We start from the raw sequence: 17,168 nt of genomic DNA, 5'->3' as shown, positions 1-17,168 counted from the left end.
ATTGCTGTGGAACATTTTGCACACAATAAATAATTGCATTTTCTTCATAGTGTAGATGCCCCCTTATCTGCATTCCTTAGTTTTGTACTTGGTATTATTAGTCGAAAAACATTGCAACTCTTATGCTTTTATTTTGAAGGGTGTGAGCGGAAAAAGTTTGTTAATGTGTGTACCTTGACGCTAATGGAGGTTTGACACTGACGGAGTGGATGGTGTTGGGACTGGAGAAGAACAAAAGTAGATTTCAGGTAGTCAGTGTCGTCAGCCTATCTGGATTCATAACTGCTTCTGTCTCTTTCTGTCATGTTTGTCTCTATAGAGGCGTTCAAACTGTAAGGAAAACAAGTTTGATTTCCTCAAGCAGCAGGTAAGACCACACTGGAACAGTCAATAAATTAACTTAACTTAAATTATCTAAAAGTTTAGACCTAAACCTTGTTTTAATCATGTCCCGATGTCATACAATGTATACATAAGTTAGGCTGTAACCTTACCTAACCTTACTGTAGGTCGACTCGACACTGAAAAGGTTTTCAATTCGAACACAATTATTTAATCTAGGCTACTGAAAACTCAAATAGGTATATTGTTTTGTTCAAACGAGAAATACTTGCTTATGAGATGAAACCATTGCGGGACACTGCAGTTTATGTTGTGAATTTCTGGGGGCAGGTGTCATTGTCTTGAAATAAGAAACTCAGTCTCATGATGTTCATTTGCATTTTAGTTGTTTTGTATGTTTACATTTCAAGACTCCTTAAAAGATGAAATGTGTGGAGATATATTGTATCAGGCTAAGATCACTTTAACACATGTAGATGCAGGGGGAGAGAGAGGGTGGCAGCCTGGAGGACGACATGGCGGAGGGAGACCTGGGTGATGGTACGGGCATCAGACGTGCCTCCAGCCCCACCAGCAGGGGGAGCCACAGTGCCACCAGCTCCACAGGCAGCAGAAAGAGTCGCAGTGCCTCCTGGCAGGGTAACCCGCTCCCCGGAACACAGCGGGGCAGCCGAGGGGGCCCCGCCCCCTGGGCACCCAGGCTGGACCCTGGCTTTAACCAGGTGGCAACAGCTGGTCAAAGAGCAGGTAAGGACGTTACGTTACGTTACGTTAGGTTAGGTTAGGTTACGTAAGGAGACTCACATGTGCCAAAGCCTCCAAGCTGCCATGTGGGTCATTTGAAAGAGGAACTAAAACCTTGCATTCTGCTATTGGCTGATCTTTGGTGTCCAGACATGCAAACCCATAAGAGGTGAAAAAGGTGACATGTTTGTAACCCCCACCCATGCCATTCTCACTCTCCGGTGTGCGTTCCTTTCCATGTGTGTTCTGAACATTCCCAGGTCATATCGCGGTTTTCCGCACAGATCGGATCATTTTTCAGATCAGATATTTTTTTAATCCGTTAAAAAACTTGCTACTGCAAAATGTGTCTCTTTCCCCCCAATCAAAACAGCGGCAGCGGTACTTCCTGCTTGGTCAGACGTTCGTACAGACACAATTGGCCGTGTCTGCGGGTGGGAAGGCGGTGGGGTGTGAGTCCTAGTCGTTACACTAGCGCCTGCTCTGGTCAGTCAGGGCACCTGTTTGGGGGGAGAGGAACTGGGGGGAATAGCGTGATCTTCCCACGTGCTATCTCCTGCCGGTGACAACAGGGGGAATTGGCCAAGTACAAAATCAAAAAAAAAAAAAAAGTTACGTTCCAAGAAAAGGTGACAAGACACCAAGAGTAGTGAGGAGTAGTGAGGAGCAGCTATAAAGACATGGAGTAGTGTTTGGTTAGCATGGAGCACCAGAGCCAACAATCTACTGGAGGCATGTTTGGTGTTGGTGTTTACTATGTTCTCGTCACATAATGGCTAAACTAGCAAACAGGATAATCGACCATAGGTGTATTCCTATAACCTTTATCCTAAGATGATTCCTTGAAGATATGAGGACCAGCCAAAATGTCCTCACTCTGGAGGTCGAAAACTGGTTAAAATCAAAACTGGCTCTCACAAGAACACATACACACACACACACACACACACACACACACACACACACACACCCACACACACACACACACACACACACACACCTCTGATGCTCGCTCACACACACACACACACACACACACACACACACACACACACACACACACACACACACACACACACCTCTGATGCTCGCACACACACACACACACACACACACCTCTGATGCTCGCACACACACACACACACACACACACACACACACACACACACCTCTGATGCTCGGGCCCCCCCACACACCTCTGATGCTCGGGCACACACACACACACACACACACACACACACACACACACACACACACACACACACACAGACACAGACACACACACACACACACACACACACACACACACACACACACACACACACATTAGTAATGCTTTGTGCACATCCACAGGTTCCCTGGACGAGCTTTCAAAAGAAGAGCTGAGAGAAAGACTACAGGAAGCAGCTGAGGTAGAAGAAGAAACACTTTCTATATTTGACCATCAGACCTGTGCTTTAGTTCCTGAGTGCTAACTGATCACTCGTTTTGTGTTGTTGTTGTTGGTGTTGTGTTGTTGTGTGGTTGTTGTGGTTGTTGTTGTTGTTGTGTTGTGTGGACTAGGTCTCAGAGTTGCTGCGTTGCGAGCTTGAGGTGGCACATCGCTACATGGAGGGGAAATATGAAGCTCTGAAGATCCTACAGGGGAAGGTAGACCAACACACACACACACTCACACACACACACACACACACACACACACACACACACACACACACACACACTGGATTTCTCCATCCTGTGCAGCTCACTGTAGTTCAATTAGAATTAGAGGTGGTTTATCAATACGGCCGGCGATGTTACCAAGGTAAAATATTGTTGCAATATTCTTACATACAAGTTCAAATGAACACTGTAAAATACATACAGACCCACCACATACAGTAGTTCTCTATCACTATAATGACATATTTTCTGCTTCTCACTCTCACAGAGAAACAATCTGCTATTAGCGGTAGCTGGTCTTTGTCACTTTGTATAGAGCAGTGGTTCTCAACTTGGGGGTCGGGACCCCCAGGGGGTCGCGAGATTATTTTGAGGGGTCGCGGGATGATTGTCAAAAGAGAGAGAGAATTTTTTTCTCCCATGATAATTAATAATGTATTATAAAGCTATATAAACTATAAAACCATTTCAGGGAGTGAGCAGGGGGGAATTTGCCAAGTACAATTGGGGAGAAAATGGGAGAAAAATAAGAAAAAGCGAAGAAGAAAAAGCTCTTTGGTTGAATTTGATGATACCCTCGACTCCAGTGCTCCTGAACTCTGTGCCATTGAGGACCACATATCTGCAGGTTCTCATTCCAGGCAAACACTACAGCAGCTCATCTCACTAGTTAGCACACATACTGTACCTTCAGAAAGAGAGGAGCAAGTAACCAGTCAGGTTGGGATGAAAAGCTGCATGCTCCTTGCATGCTCCTTCACATTCCCCTCCCCCTTTCTCCCTCTCTTTCTGTCTCTCTATCATCTTTCTCCCTCTCTTTTTGTCTCTCTATCATGATTGTTCAATCATGTTGTTATTATTACTACTGTAATTGTTATTGTTGTGTCAGCTAGATTTAGCTAGACGTATTCTCTGTGAAGTCCTCTGATACATGCTTGTGAATTAGGGCTACAAATAAACGTGACTTGACTTGTAGGCACATTAGTGAAAAGCACTGCTCTCTCCCTCCAGGCGATCCTTGACAAAGCTACGAGTCACACGAAAAGCCTACTGCAGAAGAGTGAGGAGAGGGCCAAGGCTTTGGAGAAGGTAACTGGTTTTAAAGTGAGGAGAGGACCAAGGCTTTAGAGAAGGTAACTGGTTTTAAAGTGAGCAGAGGGCCATGGCTTTGGAGAAGGTAACTGGTTTTAAAGTGAGGAGAGGGCCAAGGCTTTGGAGAAGGTAACTGGTTTTAAAGTGAGGAGAGGGCCAAGGCTTTGGAGAAGGTAACTGGTTTTAAAGTGAGCAGAGGACCAAGGCTTTGGAGAAGGTAACTGGTTTTAAAGTGAGCAGAGGACCAAGGCTTTGAAGAAGGTAACTGGTTTTAAAGTGAGGAGAGGACCAAGGCTTTGGAGAAGGTAACTGGTTTTAAAGTGAGCAGAGGGCCAAGGCTTTGGAGAAGGTAACTGGTTTTAAAGTGAGCAGAGGACCAAGGCTTTGGAGAAGGTAACTGGTTTTAAAGTGAGGAGAGGGCCAAGGCTTTGGAGAAGGTAACTGGTTTTAAAGTGAGCAGAGGACCAAGGCTTTGGAGAAGGTAACTGGTTTTAAAGTGAGCAGATGGCCAAGGCTTTAGAGAAGGTAACTGGTTTTAAAGTGAGCAGAGGGCCAAGGCTTTAGAGAAGGTAACTGGTTTTAAAGTGAGCAGAGGACCAAGGCTTTGGAGAAGGTAACTGATTTTAAAGTGAGCAGAGGGCCAAGGCTTTGGAGAAGGTAACTGGCTTTCTCTGCTCTGTTGCTCATACAGCTCAAATAAAGGCTTGGTCTGTTTGCTTTAACCTGCTATAGTCAGTCTGTCGCTAACAGCCTGGAGCTAACTACTCTATTCTTGCACCATATATAGAGCAGAAATGGGAAAACATAACTGTAAAATCAACCTGTAAATTCTCAGGGTGAGTTTGATCAATTCTTTGGGGAAATCAGGGGAATATCAGGGAATTTTACAATTGGGCCACTTCATAGCAATACAGCAATCCAATTTGTTTCATCCATCCATTAGATGGTTTTCTGTTCGAGTGGAAACTAGACTGGAAAAGATCAACAAACCAGGAAGTTGGAACAATTTGGTTATGGAAGGGACTCATGGAAAGTCACAAAATGTTACATCAGGGCCACAGTGGCAACCTTGTATCAGAACTGACTGTAGCATTGGCATTATAGAATAATGAGATCAAATACATAAAAAAAACATGAAGTAAATAAAATGTGGTAAACATATAACCTGTTACAGCTGGGTATGAATCATGTTTATTCCATGTACTGTAGGAGGTGAATAGCTTGCAGTGGGAGCTCTCCTTCAACCAGATACAGATGAAGAAGTTTGAGCAGTTCTGGGAGCAGAAATACAACAGGTTGGATTTACTGCACCTTCTGATAATGCTGTGTTTATGGTATGTTCATGGTTTTGGAGTTATATTGTGTTTGTTTGTTTTGTTGTGTGTGGGCGGGCAGGGTTTCCTGTGAGAACAAGATGCTAACTGACAGTCTGGAGGAGAGAGGGAGGGAGGTCCAGCAGCTCCGAGCAGAAAATACAGGTAAAAGCAGAAAATGCGGACCTTACCTTACCTTACCTGACTTATATAATATCATTTAATATATCATATTCATCTAATTAAAGGAATACCATGAGTCCTCGGTAGACTGACCTGTTGGTCAACTTAGCTGTTAAGTAATGAAAACATATATCAGATCCCAGAATCATGTCCCAGATAGATCATTGTATCAGGTGCTCCATGCAATTTTAGCATAATGATATCGGGTGAAAACCTTGTACACAATATCAACATATCAGGAAATAAGAAAAACAGCACTGTTGTTAGCTTGACAGCCATGCAGCATAGAGGTTCACACAGCAACAATAATAAGACACTATAATTGTAACACTTGTAACAGCTAATGCTGAATGTTATTATTAGGCTAATCACAAATGATATGCAGCTATTGGCTGTTTTATGTAGTATACATGGGTCATATGGGAGAAAGTGCGCGTTGTCTATCTGTTTGTTTCATTTTTTGTCCCACCGATGATCACAATGTCCATGACATCATCAGTGACACCATTATTGACAAAATCATCTCATGACATCACTGATGATGTCATAGGCACTGATGATGTCATAGGCATTGTGGTAGCAAATATTATTCACTCAGTGTTATAGGGATGACCAATGGCAAAAATCTACCAAAAACTGACTATATTTCTTGAACAAGTGGACAACATCTTAGTGTGTGTGTGTGTGTGTGTGTGTGTGTGTGTGTGTGTGTGTGTGTGTGTGTGTGTGTGTGTGTGTGTGTGTGTGTGTGTGTGTGTGTGTGTGTGTGTGTGTGTACATGTAGCTCTAAGTCAACAGTGCCTGGAGCTCCTTTCCATGCTGAGTGTTAAAGAGCAGAGGGCTTTCCAAGGAAGCAAACCTGCATACAGCCTGGACAGAGAGGGCGCTGTTCTGGAGGTGAGAGGGGAGGAACAAGCAATTTTGCATTTCTATTCTTGGTTTATCGTGCATTCCTTTATAACTGGGAACTGGTAATGTTACCGGTTCAAAGTTCATGAGCTGGGACGTGACGTCACTAGAGCTGGTATTTCCCATTCCAAACTCGTAGGAGTCTGCAGTGTTTGTATGCGCAAAATGCCACGAAATGCCTTGTTATATCAACTGTTATTGCTAACAATGGCTAGCCTGGCTAGCGAGTGGATCTGACCAGTGAACAGTGAACTTCCCAGCTCAACTTTTCTGCAAATGGAATTCTAACAAAACGGATGTGACGTCATTTAGCCTCCACGTCCCAGTTCTTTTGCGATAAAGGAACGCACGATTACACTCAAATGAGCCTATTTAAAATAAAACTAGGTCCAGTCTCCCAAACAGCTACTATCTGTCCCAAACTGTATTCCTCCTCTATTTTCTCTTCTACCAATACAAATGTTTGGCAAAATTCTGTTCTAAAATGTTGGACCCACAGTTAATTGAAAATCATGAAATCTTTTAGCAAGTGAGTTGGATATTCTGGTGGTCTTTCTCTTTTCATGTGTGTATGTTTGCTAGCTGGCAGTGTTGGGGTCTTGCCCGTGTCCTGGTTTTGCTGAAGCTTGCCCATGTAGTCGAACCGCTGGCGCCAGCAGGAAGCAGCTCCTTCAGCTCCGACAGGAGGTAAAGCATCATATACCTCCTCCTATACCTTCTCCTATACCTGCTTATACCTCCTCTACCTCCTTCTCTACCTGCTTATACCTCATCCTATACCTGCTTATACCTCCTCCTATACCTCCTCTACCTCCTCCTATACCTCATCTGTGGAATATGCCTACTTATCACCCTATACCTCCTCTAGTAGCCTACTGTGGATTACGCCTACTTATCACAAGCAAAGTTCACTCTACAAAGTCCTAAACATCCATAGACTGTAAACATCTGAATATGACTGTAAATTCACATTTCCCATATGCCTCTCATTGCTACATACAGTTATCTTTACTTCTGTTCTGTTCTTCTTTGCTGTATCTTATTACAGCAATAACCTCATTTCCTGTAGTTTCATCTTATCTTAAAAGTGTCCAATTAGATTACATACTCTTAGCTTTCTCAGTTGATTCTGAAAATTCCAAACAGTTAACATCCAAACAGCACACACTTTCACATATAATCTAATAATAATAATAAATATAGCCGCAAGTGGCATTACCAGGGGTTCAAGCCTGATGATGTCACAATGCCTATGGCATCAACACTCAATCACTGATGACATCACTCACTGATGAAGTCAAAATGTCTATGATATCATCAAAGGGAATGGCCAAAATTAAAAATGGGGTCAGACTTTGATTGCTTTTGTGTTTTTTGATTCTGTTTGAAAAGTTTTCAGCTTCAATTTTCACGTTTTTCATTCTTCGATTCCAAATTTTCACTGTATTTCATGTCTCGTTAGAAAATAAAAAGGATTTATAGTTTACTCTGACCATAATGCCAAGTTTATTATAGGAAATTTGAAATGTATGAAATGTTTTATTTTTAGTGGTAACAGTGTCTACCAAAAACTGACTATATTTCTTGAACAAGTGGACAACATCTTGTGTTTGTGTGTGTGTGTGTGTGTGTGTGTGTGTGCGTGTGCGTGCGTGCGTGCGTGCGTGTCTGTGTGTGTGTGTGTGTGTGTGTGCGTGCGTGCGTGCGTGCGTGCGTGCGTGCGTGCGTGTGTGTGTGTGTGTGTGCGTGCGTGCGTGCGTGCGTGCGTGCGTGTCTGTGTGTGTGTGTGTGTGTGTGTGTGTGTGTGTGTGTGCGTGTGCGTGTGCATGTAGCTGGATGCCCAGAGTAGGAGGAGAGATGAGGCCTTGATGGTGGCTGATGCGTTTCGGATCGCCTTTGAGCAGCAGCTAAGGAAGAGAAGCGAACACTTCCTGATGTTGGCCGACGCCCACATGCTCAAGTCCCATCAACACAAGACTGAAGGCATGTATGCCTGACCACTAGAGGACGCTAGCCTCCTAGATAGTCAAAGATTCCCTGGGTGTGGTTCTCAACCATGGTCCATGCCAAGTACAAGAGATTGACCATTTGGGGTTTTGCAATGCAAAATTATAAAATTATAAGTAAATTGTCCCGTGTATTAGTACAGTGCTTTTTTTAAACAAGTATTTCAATGTTGTTGTTGTTGTTGTTGTTTTTTGGGGGGGGACACGTCACACATTTTCAAACATTTTCTCAAATGTTCTCTAGCCCCCAAATGTGATTTCATCATCATAAAAGGGAGTAAGTGGGCTCTGTTTGTTTCTATTTTTGTCCCACATTGGATGATGTCATCAGCAATTATGATGTCACTGATGATGTCAGTCTATGACATCGGAAGATGAGCAATTGTGCACTGAGTGATGTCACTCGAGCACTCCATGATGTGATCAGTGATGGACGGTCACTCAAGCAATTGTGATGTCATCAGTGAATGATGTCATCACTGATGCGAAATTGAGCAAATTGTGCGCTGCGCATGCCAATAGAGCAGGCGAGGCCACGCAGCAGCTGAGCTGCAGGGCAGGCGAGCCCACACGGCGGACGATAGCGAGCCCACGCAGCGGGCGAGCCTAGGAATGGTGCCTAGTAGTGCATCATATTATCAGTGACAGTCAGCACTTATGTCCACAGATTTTCTGATTAAGCGACATTTTGCCCACCACTTATTTTGTCTTCCAGGTGCTACCAGGAGTTCCTTAATGGGTGTGAGCCAGAGGCTGAGAGGATTGCTTCCTCCCAGCTTTGAGTTGAAGATCCCTGATGATCCTATAGAGACTCTCTACAGACTGCTGGATTTGGTTGGTATTCCTCAGTGCTGTTGAATAGTCCTCTTGTTATGAGTCATTGACTGAATTTGGTCTGGGAGGAAAGATTTCTTCATGTTTTATTGTGTGTTTCCTGGTTGTGCTTCTAGCTGAATGACAAGGAGGAGGCTCTGGCCCACCAGAGGAAAGTGAGCATCATGCTAGCCCGCAGTGCTGAGGAGCTGCAGAGACAACTGCAGCCACAGCATCCACCCGAGCCCTCAGAGTCCAAGATCCAACCTCAGTATACAGCAGGTCCATCAGAGACCAGGGTCCAACCACATCAACTACCAGACCCATCAGAGACCAGGGTCAAACTACAGCAACTATCAGACCTATCAGAGACCAGGGTCCAACCACATCAACTACCAGACCCATCAGAGACCAGGGTCCAACCACATCAACTACCAGACCCATCAGAGACCAGGGTCCAACCACATCAACTACCAGACCCATCAGAGACCAGGGTAAAACTACAGCAACTATCAGACCCATCGCAGTCCAACATCCATCCACAACAACTACCAGACCCATCAGAGTTCAAGACCCAACCACATCTACTACCAGACCCATCAGAGCCCAGGGTCCAACCACATCAACTACCAGACCTAACAGAGACCAAGACCCAACCACATCAACTATCAGGGCTGTAGTCGAGTCCACCTTGGTCGAATCCATGTCCAGATCGAGTCATTGGTGAATAGAGTCCGAGTCGAGACCAAGCCCCGGGGGGGGAGTTGAGAGGGTCGAGACGGAGTCGAGACCAAGAGCGCAAAGCTACAAGTCCATTTCGAAAACAATAGAGAGGCAAAGTGAACGTCACTTCCTGCTTCAGCACTGTACCAGAGATTTTCTTCCGCAATTTATTTCCCCGTAGACATTTCGTAAAATGCTTATAAAAATTGTTTTACTTGGAGGGGAGGCCTCTCTCCAGCTCCATACCATTTACTCTGCAGGAATTGAACCTGCACTTCTCCCCATACAAAGCAGACACCTTAACCACTAGACTACACAGCCTAGCTGACTTACAATGGATCTCTAGGCGTTTTTGATACGGCTTTCCCAATGAAAGACTCGAAAAGGTTTTCCTGTCCATACCGGGATTCAAACCATGAACCTTTGGCATCGAAGGCATTGTCTTTTACCACTGGACTATGCAGCCCAGGCTTTGGGATACTTGCATATATACTACTGATTGTGTAATGATACAACGCTGGCTGAAAATGGGCATAGTGGCCCTTTAAGTAGGAGTTTGACTTGTAATGAAGTATTTTTACAGTGTGGTATTGATAAGGATCTGAGTACTGCAGGTCTCAAAATCTGATGGCTCACGCAGCTGTATATATTTTAATTTCTTATGTTTTGTGTATTTCTGTATTTGATCTGCACAAGATTTATTTGGTCCCAATAAAACACTATAAAAATATAAACACAGTACTTCCTGTGATAATAAAATAAAAGCTATGCTGAACGGTGTTGCTTAAGATCTTTGTTTCCAAAATAAAAGCTCTACTGAGAAGTCAATTAGTGGAATCATCTCAATAAGGACTTGGTCTTGCAGGCCACTAACCTTGCAAGGCAGCTGGATTCGTGCGAGATCATGAGATCAGATCACGAGATCAGATCACACCAACAAAGCCGTAGCCGTAGGCAGCGTATGAGACATTTCTAAGACATTTTTGGATTAGGCTGAAATAGTAAAAAAACATCAGAGAAATAAATAAATCCATATGCAGAATAAACGTGTAAAGATGTTGGGCTTATTTGATCTTTGAAATAAACGAGTCTCTGTGTGCAAACTAGGGTTGGCACGATGGACGATGGCATCGACCATCGTGATGGGCTGACCCCCCATCGACCTCTGAGCCTTCTACATCGGATCATCGTAATTAATTATCTGTTCGATTTAAAATTGTGCCGTTTTAATAATAAAAAAGGCCAAGTCCACTTACCGTGACACGCGGGGAACGCACTGGCGGCATTAAACAAGCGCACCCAGTTCAGTTCAGGGAAGCCTCCCCTCCCCCTCCACGATATTTTTTTTCCAATGATGGCGAAGGCTAGGCGAAGGCATGACCCGCCCCTCTCTGCCTCTGATTGGCTGACTGTACTCAGCTGCTCCCACCTTCTTTCCAGGCGAGCCAGAAGTATGTCAAACGTGAGCAGCAGGTGCAAAACAATCATTAAATCAACAAGCATGAGATACTTCATTATATGGAACATTACAATTGCAAACCCTATATCTGAGTTATTTAGGCCTACTTAGCCTATTGGACAGACGTGTAATTTTTTCTTGTCATTCCAAATGTAATCACATTGTTGCTCTGATTAAGTAGAAGTACAGTTATTTGTGTAAAAAAAGACTGGTAAAGCAGAAGTACTGATTCAACTTAATTACTCAAGTAAAAGGAAAAAAGTACAGGCTCTGAAATGTACTCAAGTATAAAAGTAAAAGGTTTTCTGTGCCAGGCAAATAGAAACTCACGTCATATTAATATAATTCAAATACTATTCAACTTAAAAGGTCCCTTCAAAACACATTTTAAGATGCATAAAGCCTATACTTTAATCTTCTAGTCTTAATCACTATAACCCACTAGCTCAGAGAGTTGGATTGCTGTCTAGCAGTTTGGAGCTTGTGGGTTTGAGCCTCAGTGACTTTTGAGGTTGTGGGTTCGATCCTCAGTCAGTTTTGAGTCGACAGCCAGAGGAAAGTCATTTAAAGCCCTGAGAAAACCTCATTCAATCAGTCTGACTTGGTGGCACAGAGAGTAGACTTGCTGCCCGGCAATATTGAAACCTCAGCCACTTTTGCGGTCGTGGGTTCGAGCCTCAGTCACTTTTGAATGGTGACAGGCAGAGGGAAGAGACAAGAGCGCCCGGAGAAGAGCTGTGAGTGTGAAGGGCAGCTGGTGGTGTGAAGGAATAATACACACAGTGACACCGGGGCCAGAGGTTGTGGGTTCTAATCCCGTTCAGCTGGCACTGCCTGGATCTAAGGGGGGGGATGTTCTCCCCCCCTGACCTCTGCAGAGACATGAGCTGAGGGTTATGAGACAGAAAACCACAGAGAGCTGAAATTTTACTGACATCCCAAAAAGTATGACTTACGGCGCTGGCTGCCGCTAGGCGTAAAAATAATGTTTAGAAAAACTGCTCTAGACTCAGTATATATGACATGTCTGGATCTCTTTGCAGTCTGTCCACAGTGTCCATTTCTGTGGATCTGTAGGAGGCGCTGTGTCGCTCTGTGTATCTGCCTGTAGGAGGCGCTACGCTGGTGATGTTAAAGACAGGGCAGTGCTGTAATATGTCTCCTCCATCGGGAATCGAACCAACAGTCTACCTGTCAGACAGAGACAGTGACAGCCGCTCAGCCGACTGAGCTATGAGCTGTTGGGAGTTAAGCTTCTGATTTCTACACACTGTATTCACACTGACAATAACACAGAGCATAAAGAGTGAGACAGGTGAGATTTGTACCAGTGAGTTGAGCTAGTCAGGGACTGACTAGTCTCCTTCATCAGCTTATTTCTATCAGTGTTCAAACTACTGGTGATGATAAAGAAGGATCACTGCTGCAGCTTATAATGTGAGTACTTTTTAAGAAATAACCTGAGGCTGGGTTTGAAGCAACAACCTTTACATATCACACAACATTCACATGTTTATCTGAGTGAGCTATAATCCACTTTCTCTTAAGCTCTTATGAATGAATGAATGAGCTTTATTTGTCAGTTACAAAACAAGCTAAGAACAATGAAATTGAAGCAATCCCCTAGGTGCGTTAGACAAGACAATACAATAAGTCAAGGTAATAAAGATAAGGTATTAAAACGTAACGAGGTAATAAGGACAAAAGTGTTCAGTGTGTAAGAGTATGAGGTAATAAAAAGTGAAAAAAAGTAAAAAAGTAAAAGGTGTCTAGTTTCAAGTTTGTTTTGTGAACACTCCTGTACACTCTACATTTGAGACGGTCATTCCACTTAGCATATTTCACAGTCCTATATACATTAAGGCATCGACAATTTACTTGGTTCTGTGTGCACATTTTTGAACATTCTATATAGGCTACATTAAGGCAGTATATCTAAGATAACTGAGGGCGGTCGCTATACTTTTAGCATATTGCACATTCTTATACATTAGGCAGAGAGTATCTATGATAACTGTGTTAGGGCATGTTGAGCACAGCTATGGCTCTTGGAAATAAACTGTCTCTGAACCGGCTCGTTCGTGCCCTCATTGCTCTGTAGCGTCTGCCCGAGGGCAGCAGCCCGGGGCGGGATGGGTCTTTGAGGATGCTGTGGGCTCTCCTGAGACAGTGGGAGCTGTACAGGTCAGCCAGGGGGGGGAGAGGGCAGCCGACGATCTTCTGGGCGGTGTTGATGACTCTCTGGAGAACCACACACAGATACAGTGCATGAGGATGCTCTCGATGGAACATCCTCCTGATAGCAGTTGACTATCATATTTAGTCAACCTCATTCTGATTTTATTTAGTCAAGTTTTCGTCGACTAAGTGTCTAAGTATTTTCATCTCATCTTAGTCAAAGAAAACCGTAACTATTCATTAGAATTTCCAAAGTTATTGTAAAGATATATTAATGTTATTCTGGAATTGTTTTAAGGTTTGAATGTGCAATACAGACACAGATGTTTAACTTCTTCTTCTCTTCTGATTGGATCTCTTCCCAATTCGTCCCTCCCTAACATTTAGTCTAGTTTTCACCAGTGAAAATAGGTAGTCGACTAACATTTTTCCTCAGTTTTCATCTACAAAATCAACACTGCTATGGATGCATGTCTCCACCTAGTTGTGCACTCCTCTTCCAAACTCACACACACTTTTCCACAACTACACCATGTATCTGAAACAATGTTTACTTACTGTCAATCTCATCAAAGTTTCTGAAGACCATCTCCACGTGATCCCACTCCATAAAGCTGCATTTCCCAATGAAGGGCTGGGCAAACTTCACATACTGATACATATTTCAATTCAAATACATGTCACTCTTGTGTTAGAATGAGTAAATGGGCATTGACACTGTTTTTATATAACCCTTGATCAATTCTCATTAATATTTTATCTTTTCTTTTTTGTCTGTAGGCTACATACGTGCACTGCCAAGAGTAGCAGCAGCATTATAAACCACAGACCAGACTATATCAAAAACATAAACACACAGGCCCGTAGCTACCATTGAGGACACCGGGGTCATGACCTCGGTATTTTCAACCAATTTTTTGTTTTTGTTTTGAAAAATAGCTCCGGCCCCCAGATCTATTCATCTGTCATTGATGTTTTAAAGCCCTCATAAATAACATGATATATGTCAGTTGATCAGAAATGCAACAATTTGCTTCCTCTCTGTGTGCTATAGAAGGAAGAGACATAACTCACAACGTTCAAATTTTGCATTGAGGCTAGATTGGGGCTAGACTTTGGGGACAGTTCTATTGAAGTGAATGGGTAAGTAACTCCCCTGTAAGTGATGTTTGTGTAGATGGGCCATTGTATTTAATTGAGCAGTATTCTGCCATGTGACCTGTATGCAGAATATAAATTATATCATATGGGGAGATGTTAGCCTAGAAGGCTAGAAGACTAGCCTCTTAATTTTGCTCTCAAAGTGCACCAGATTGAAGCATTTTACTTTCAAATGGACATTTTCTAACCGGGGGGGGGACAGCCCCCCCTGCCGCACTAAAATGACCTCGGTATTTCTCAAACCCTGGCTACGGGCCTGTAAACACACAGTGGCGTCTTTCATGCATGCTAGCAAGCGAAACTGCTGTCTGTCTGACCACAGACTGCAGAAAGTAACCTCGCGTCACCAGGCTCTAAGAGACGCAGGATAGCCAAGCGAATATGATTGGATGAACGTTTGACGCTAGGCCAATCACAGGCAGAGAGGGTGCCTCCAGCCTTCGCCATCATCCGAAAAAAAAATTGCTCCCCCTCCTCCTCCGCTCCACTGCTTCTCTGAACTGGGTGCGATTGTTTAATGTCGCCGGGGCGTCCCCAGCGCGTGATAAGTCGGCTGTGTTATGAAAACTTTTTAAGACAAAGAAGAAACTTCACGTTCTTTCCTGTTTTCAACCCAAAGTGAGTACAAGTCTTCAACTGTGAATTTAACTCGCCTGTTTCCAAAGTGAAAGTTGGAGTCGCTCACAGCAGCTGCGTTTCTCTAGCCATTTCTAATAGCCTATCCAAGCCCGCTGGTATCATAGAGCTCAGCTGCCCTGTTAACGTGAACGCATTGCAGCGGCTAGCCAAATGGAATTACAGCAACCCCACCCGTGACGATGCCATCGTCCAAAACGATGTTTCACTGTAAAACAATCACGATGGGTATTTTCATGACATCGCACAACCCTAGTTCAAACATTCATTTATTCACAAACGGCTGCAGAGGGAAGCCTGGACAGAAGACTTGAGGCTGTCCTGCCCCATCGACCGCCATGTTACAATGCCCGCGTTTACAACAGAAATAAACACGTTTACAGCCTGCATGGCTCAAAACAAAATGTTTTTGGTCTCTATAGCTCATTATCTGTACAGGCGGTGAATTTTCATACAACTACTGTACATGTTTATACAGTCTATACAATCTGTACATGTTTATACAGGCTATACAATCTGTACATGTTTATACAGGCTATACAATCTGTACATGTTTATACAGTCTATACAATCTGTACATGTTTATACAGTCTATACAATCTGTACATGTTTATACAGGCTATACAATCTGTACATGTTTATACAGGCTATACAATCTGTACATGTTTATACAGGCTATACAATCTGTACATGTTTATACAGGCTATACAATCTGTACATGTTTATACAGTCTATACAATCTGTACATGTTTATACAGGCTATACAATCTGTACATGTTTATACAGGCTATACAATCTGTACATGTTTATACAGTCTATACAATCTGTACATGTTTATACAGGCTATACAATCTGTACATGTTTATACAGGCTATGGCTGCAAAAATAAGTATAGTATAGAAGTCATTGGGAAAATGGTGCTACTTCTATTATGACTATGGCTATTTATGACCTTACTTTCCTAATGAGTTGATGGACTCGATCACTAGTTTCAAGTCTTCTTCACTACAGCCTGATGTTCATGTTGTAAACTATGGTCTCATTTAGAGTCTTCTTCACTACAGCCTGATGTTCATGTTGTAAACTATGGTCTCATTTAGAGTCTTCTTCACTACAGCCTGATGTTCATGTTGTAAACTATGGTCTCATTTAGAGTCACATTGATGAGAAAGCAGACTATGTTGTGAGGCGTGAATGACAGGTCGCCTGTCCAGTGATCAGCAGCTCGCCGATCACGGACCAATAGCAGACCAAGTGAAATTCCCAAACTCGAGGCTTCAAAACATGAGTCCCAGGACAGCACAGCCAATCAAGTGGCTGAAAACACAGCCAGGACAGCACAGCCAATCAGGTGGCTGAAAACACAGCCAGGACAGCACAGCCAATCAAGTGGCTGAAACACAGCCAGGACAGCACAGCCAATCAAGTGGCTGAAAACACAGCCAGGACAGCACAGCCAATCAAGTGACTGAAACACAGCCAGGACAGCACAGCCAATCAAGTGACTGAAACACAGCCAGGACAGCACAGCCAATCAAGTGACTGAAACACAGCCAGGACAGCACAGCCAATCAAGTGACTGAAACACAGCCAGGACAGCACAGCCAATCAAGTGGCTGAAACACAGCCAGGACACATTTTCTGACCGACAAACGACCCTCGTTAACCGATGATTAACTGTTAAGCACAAGATAAAAATGTAGCCTACTATTTAGAATGCATTCTCCCGGCTGGTGAAGTTGGCACAACACTATGGGTGCCTCCCGACTTGGGACGGCTGTTTGAACGCATGGACTGACTGTCACCAGGCTGCACAATGGACTCATCCTGACCACGAAGATATGCTTCAAAAAGTATATACAGTATATTACACTATATCTATTTTTTACTCTTTAAATGATGCTTAATTGGTCAAAATGATTGTCAGTTAACGGCACAAATAAA

The 17,168-nt window shown here is 43.5% G+C and overlaps 1 protein-coding gene across 1 annotated transcript; it reads left to right on the top strand.

Annotated features, from left to right (window-relative positions):
- Positions 1-259: 259 nt before the first annotated feature.
- On the top strand, positions 260-10,225 carry ccdc125 (coiled-coil domain containing 125). The gene is made up of 12 exons (XM_083645501.1): positions 260-367; positions 819-1,089; positions 2,440-2,498; positions 2,650-2,736; positions 3,763-3,840; positions 5,053-5,138; positions 5,239-5,321; positions 6,124-6,236; positions 6,831-6,935; positions 8,081-8,231; positions 8,970-9,088; positions 9,205-10,225. Exons 2-12 carry the CDS (start codon positions 819-821, stop codon positions 9,745-9,747), a joined length of 1,695 nt encoding a protein of 564 aa, XP_083501627.1. The 5' UTR covers positions 260-367; the 3' UTR covers positions 9,748-10,225.
- The last annotated feature ends 6,943 nt before the right edge of the window (positions 10,226-17,168 follow it).

This window comes from Poromitra crassiceps (assembly GCF_964638095.1).
Source record: "Poromitra crassiceps genome assembly, chromosome: 10".
NCBI lineage: Eukaryota > Metazoa > Chordata > Actinopteri > Beryciformes > Melamphaidae > Poromitra > Poromitra crassiceps.
Note: the sequence above shows the minus strand (reverse complement) of the source record. Positions and strands in the feature narration are given on the sequence as shown.

Excerpts from the sequence above, each read along its gene's own strand:
- ccdc125 (XM_083645501.1), top strand. The coding sequence starts at position 819 with ATGCAGGGGGAGAGAGAGGGTGGCAGCCTGGAGGACGACATGGCGGAG. Across the intron at positions 5,322-6,123 it reads GCTCCGAGCAGAAAATACAG|CTCTAAGTCAACAGTGCCTG; the intron begins GTAAAAGCAGAA and ends GTGTACATGTAG. Across the intron at positions 9,089-9,204 it reads TCTACAGACTGCTGGATTTG|CTGAATGACAAGGAGGAGGC; the intron begins GTTGGTATTCCT and ends TTGTGCTTCTAG.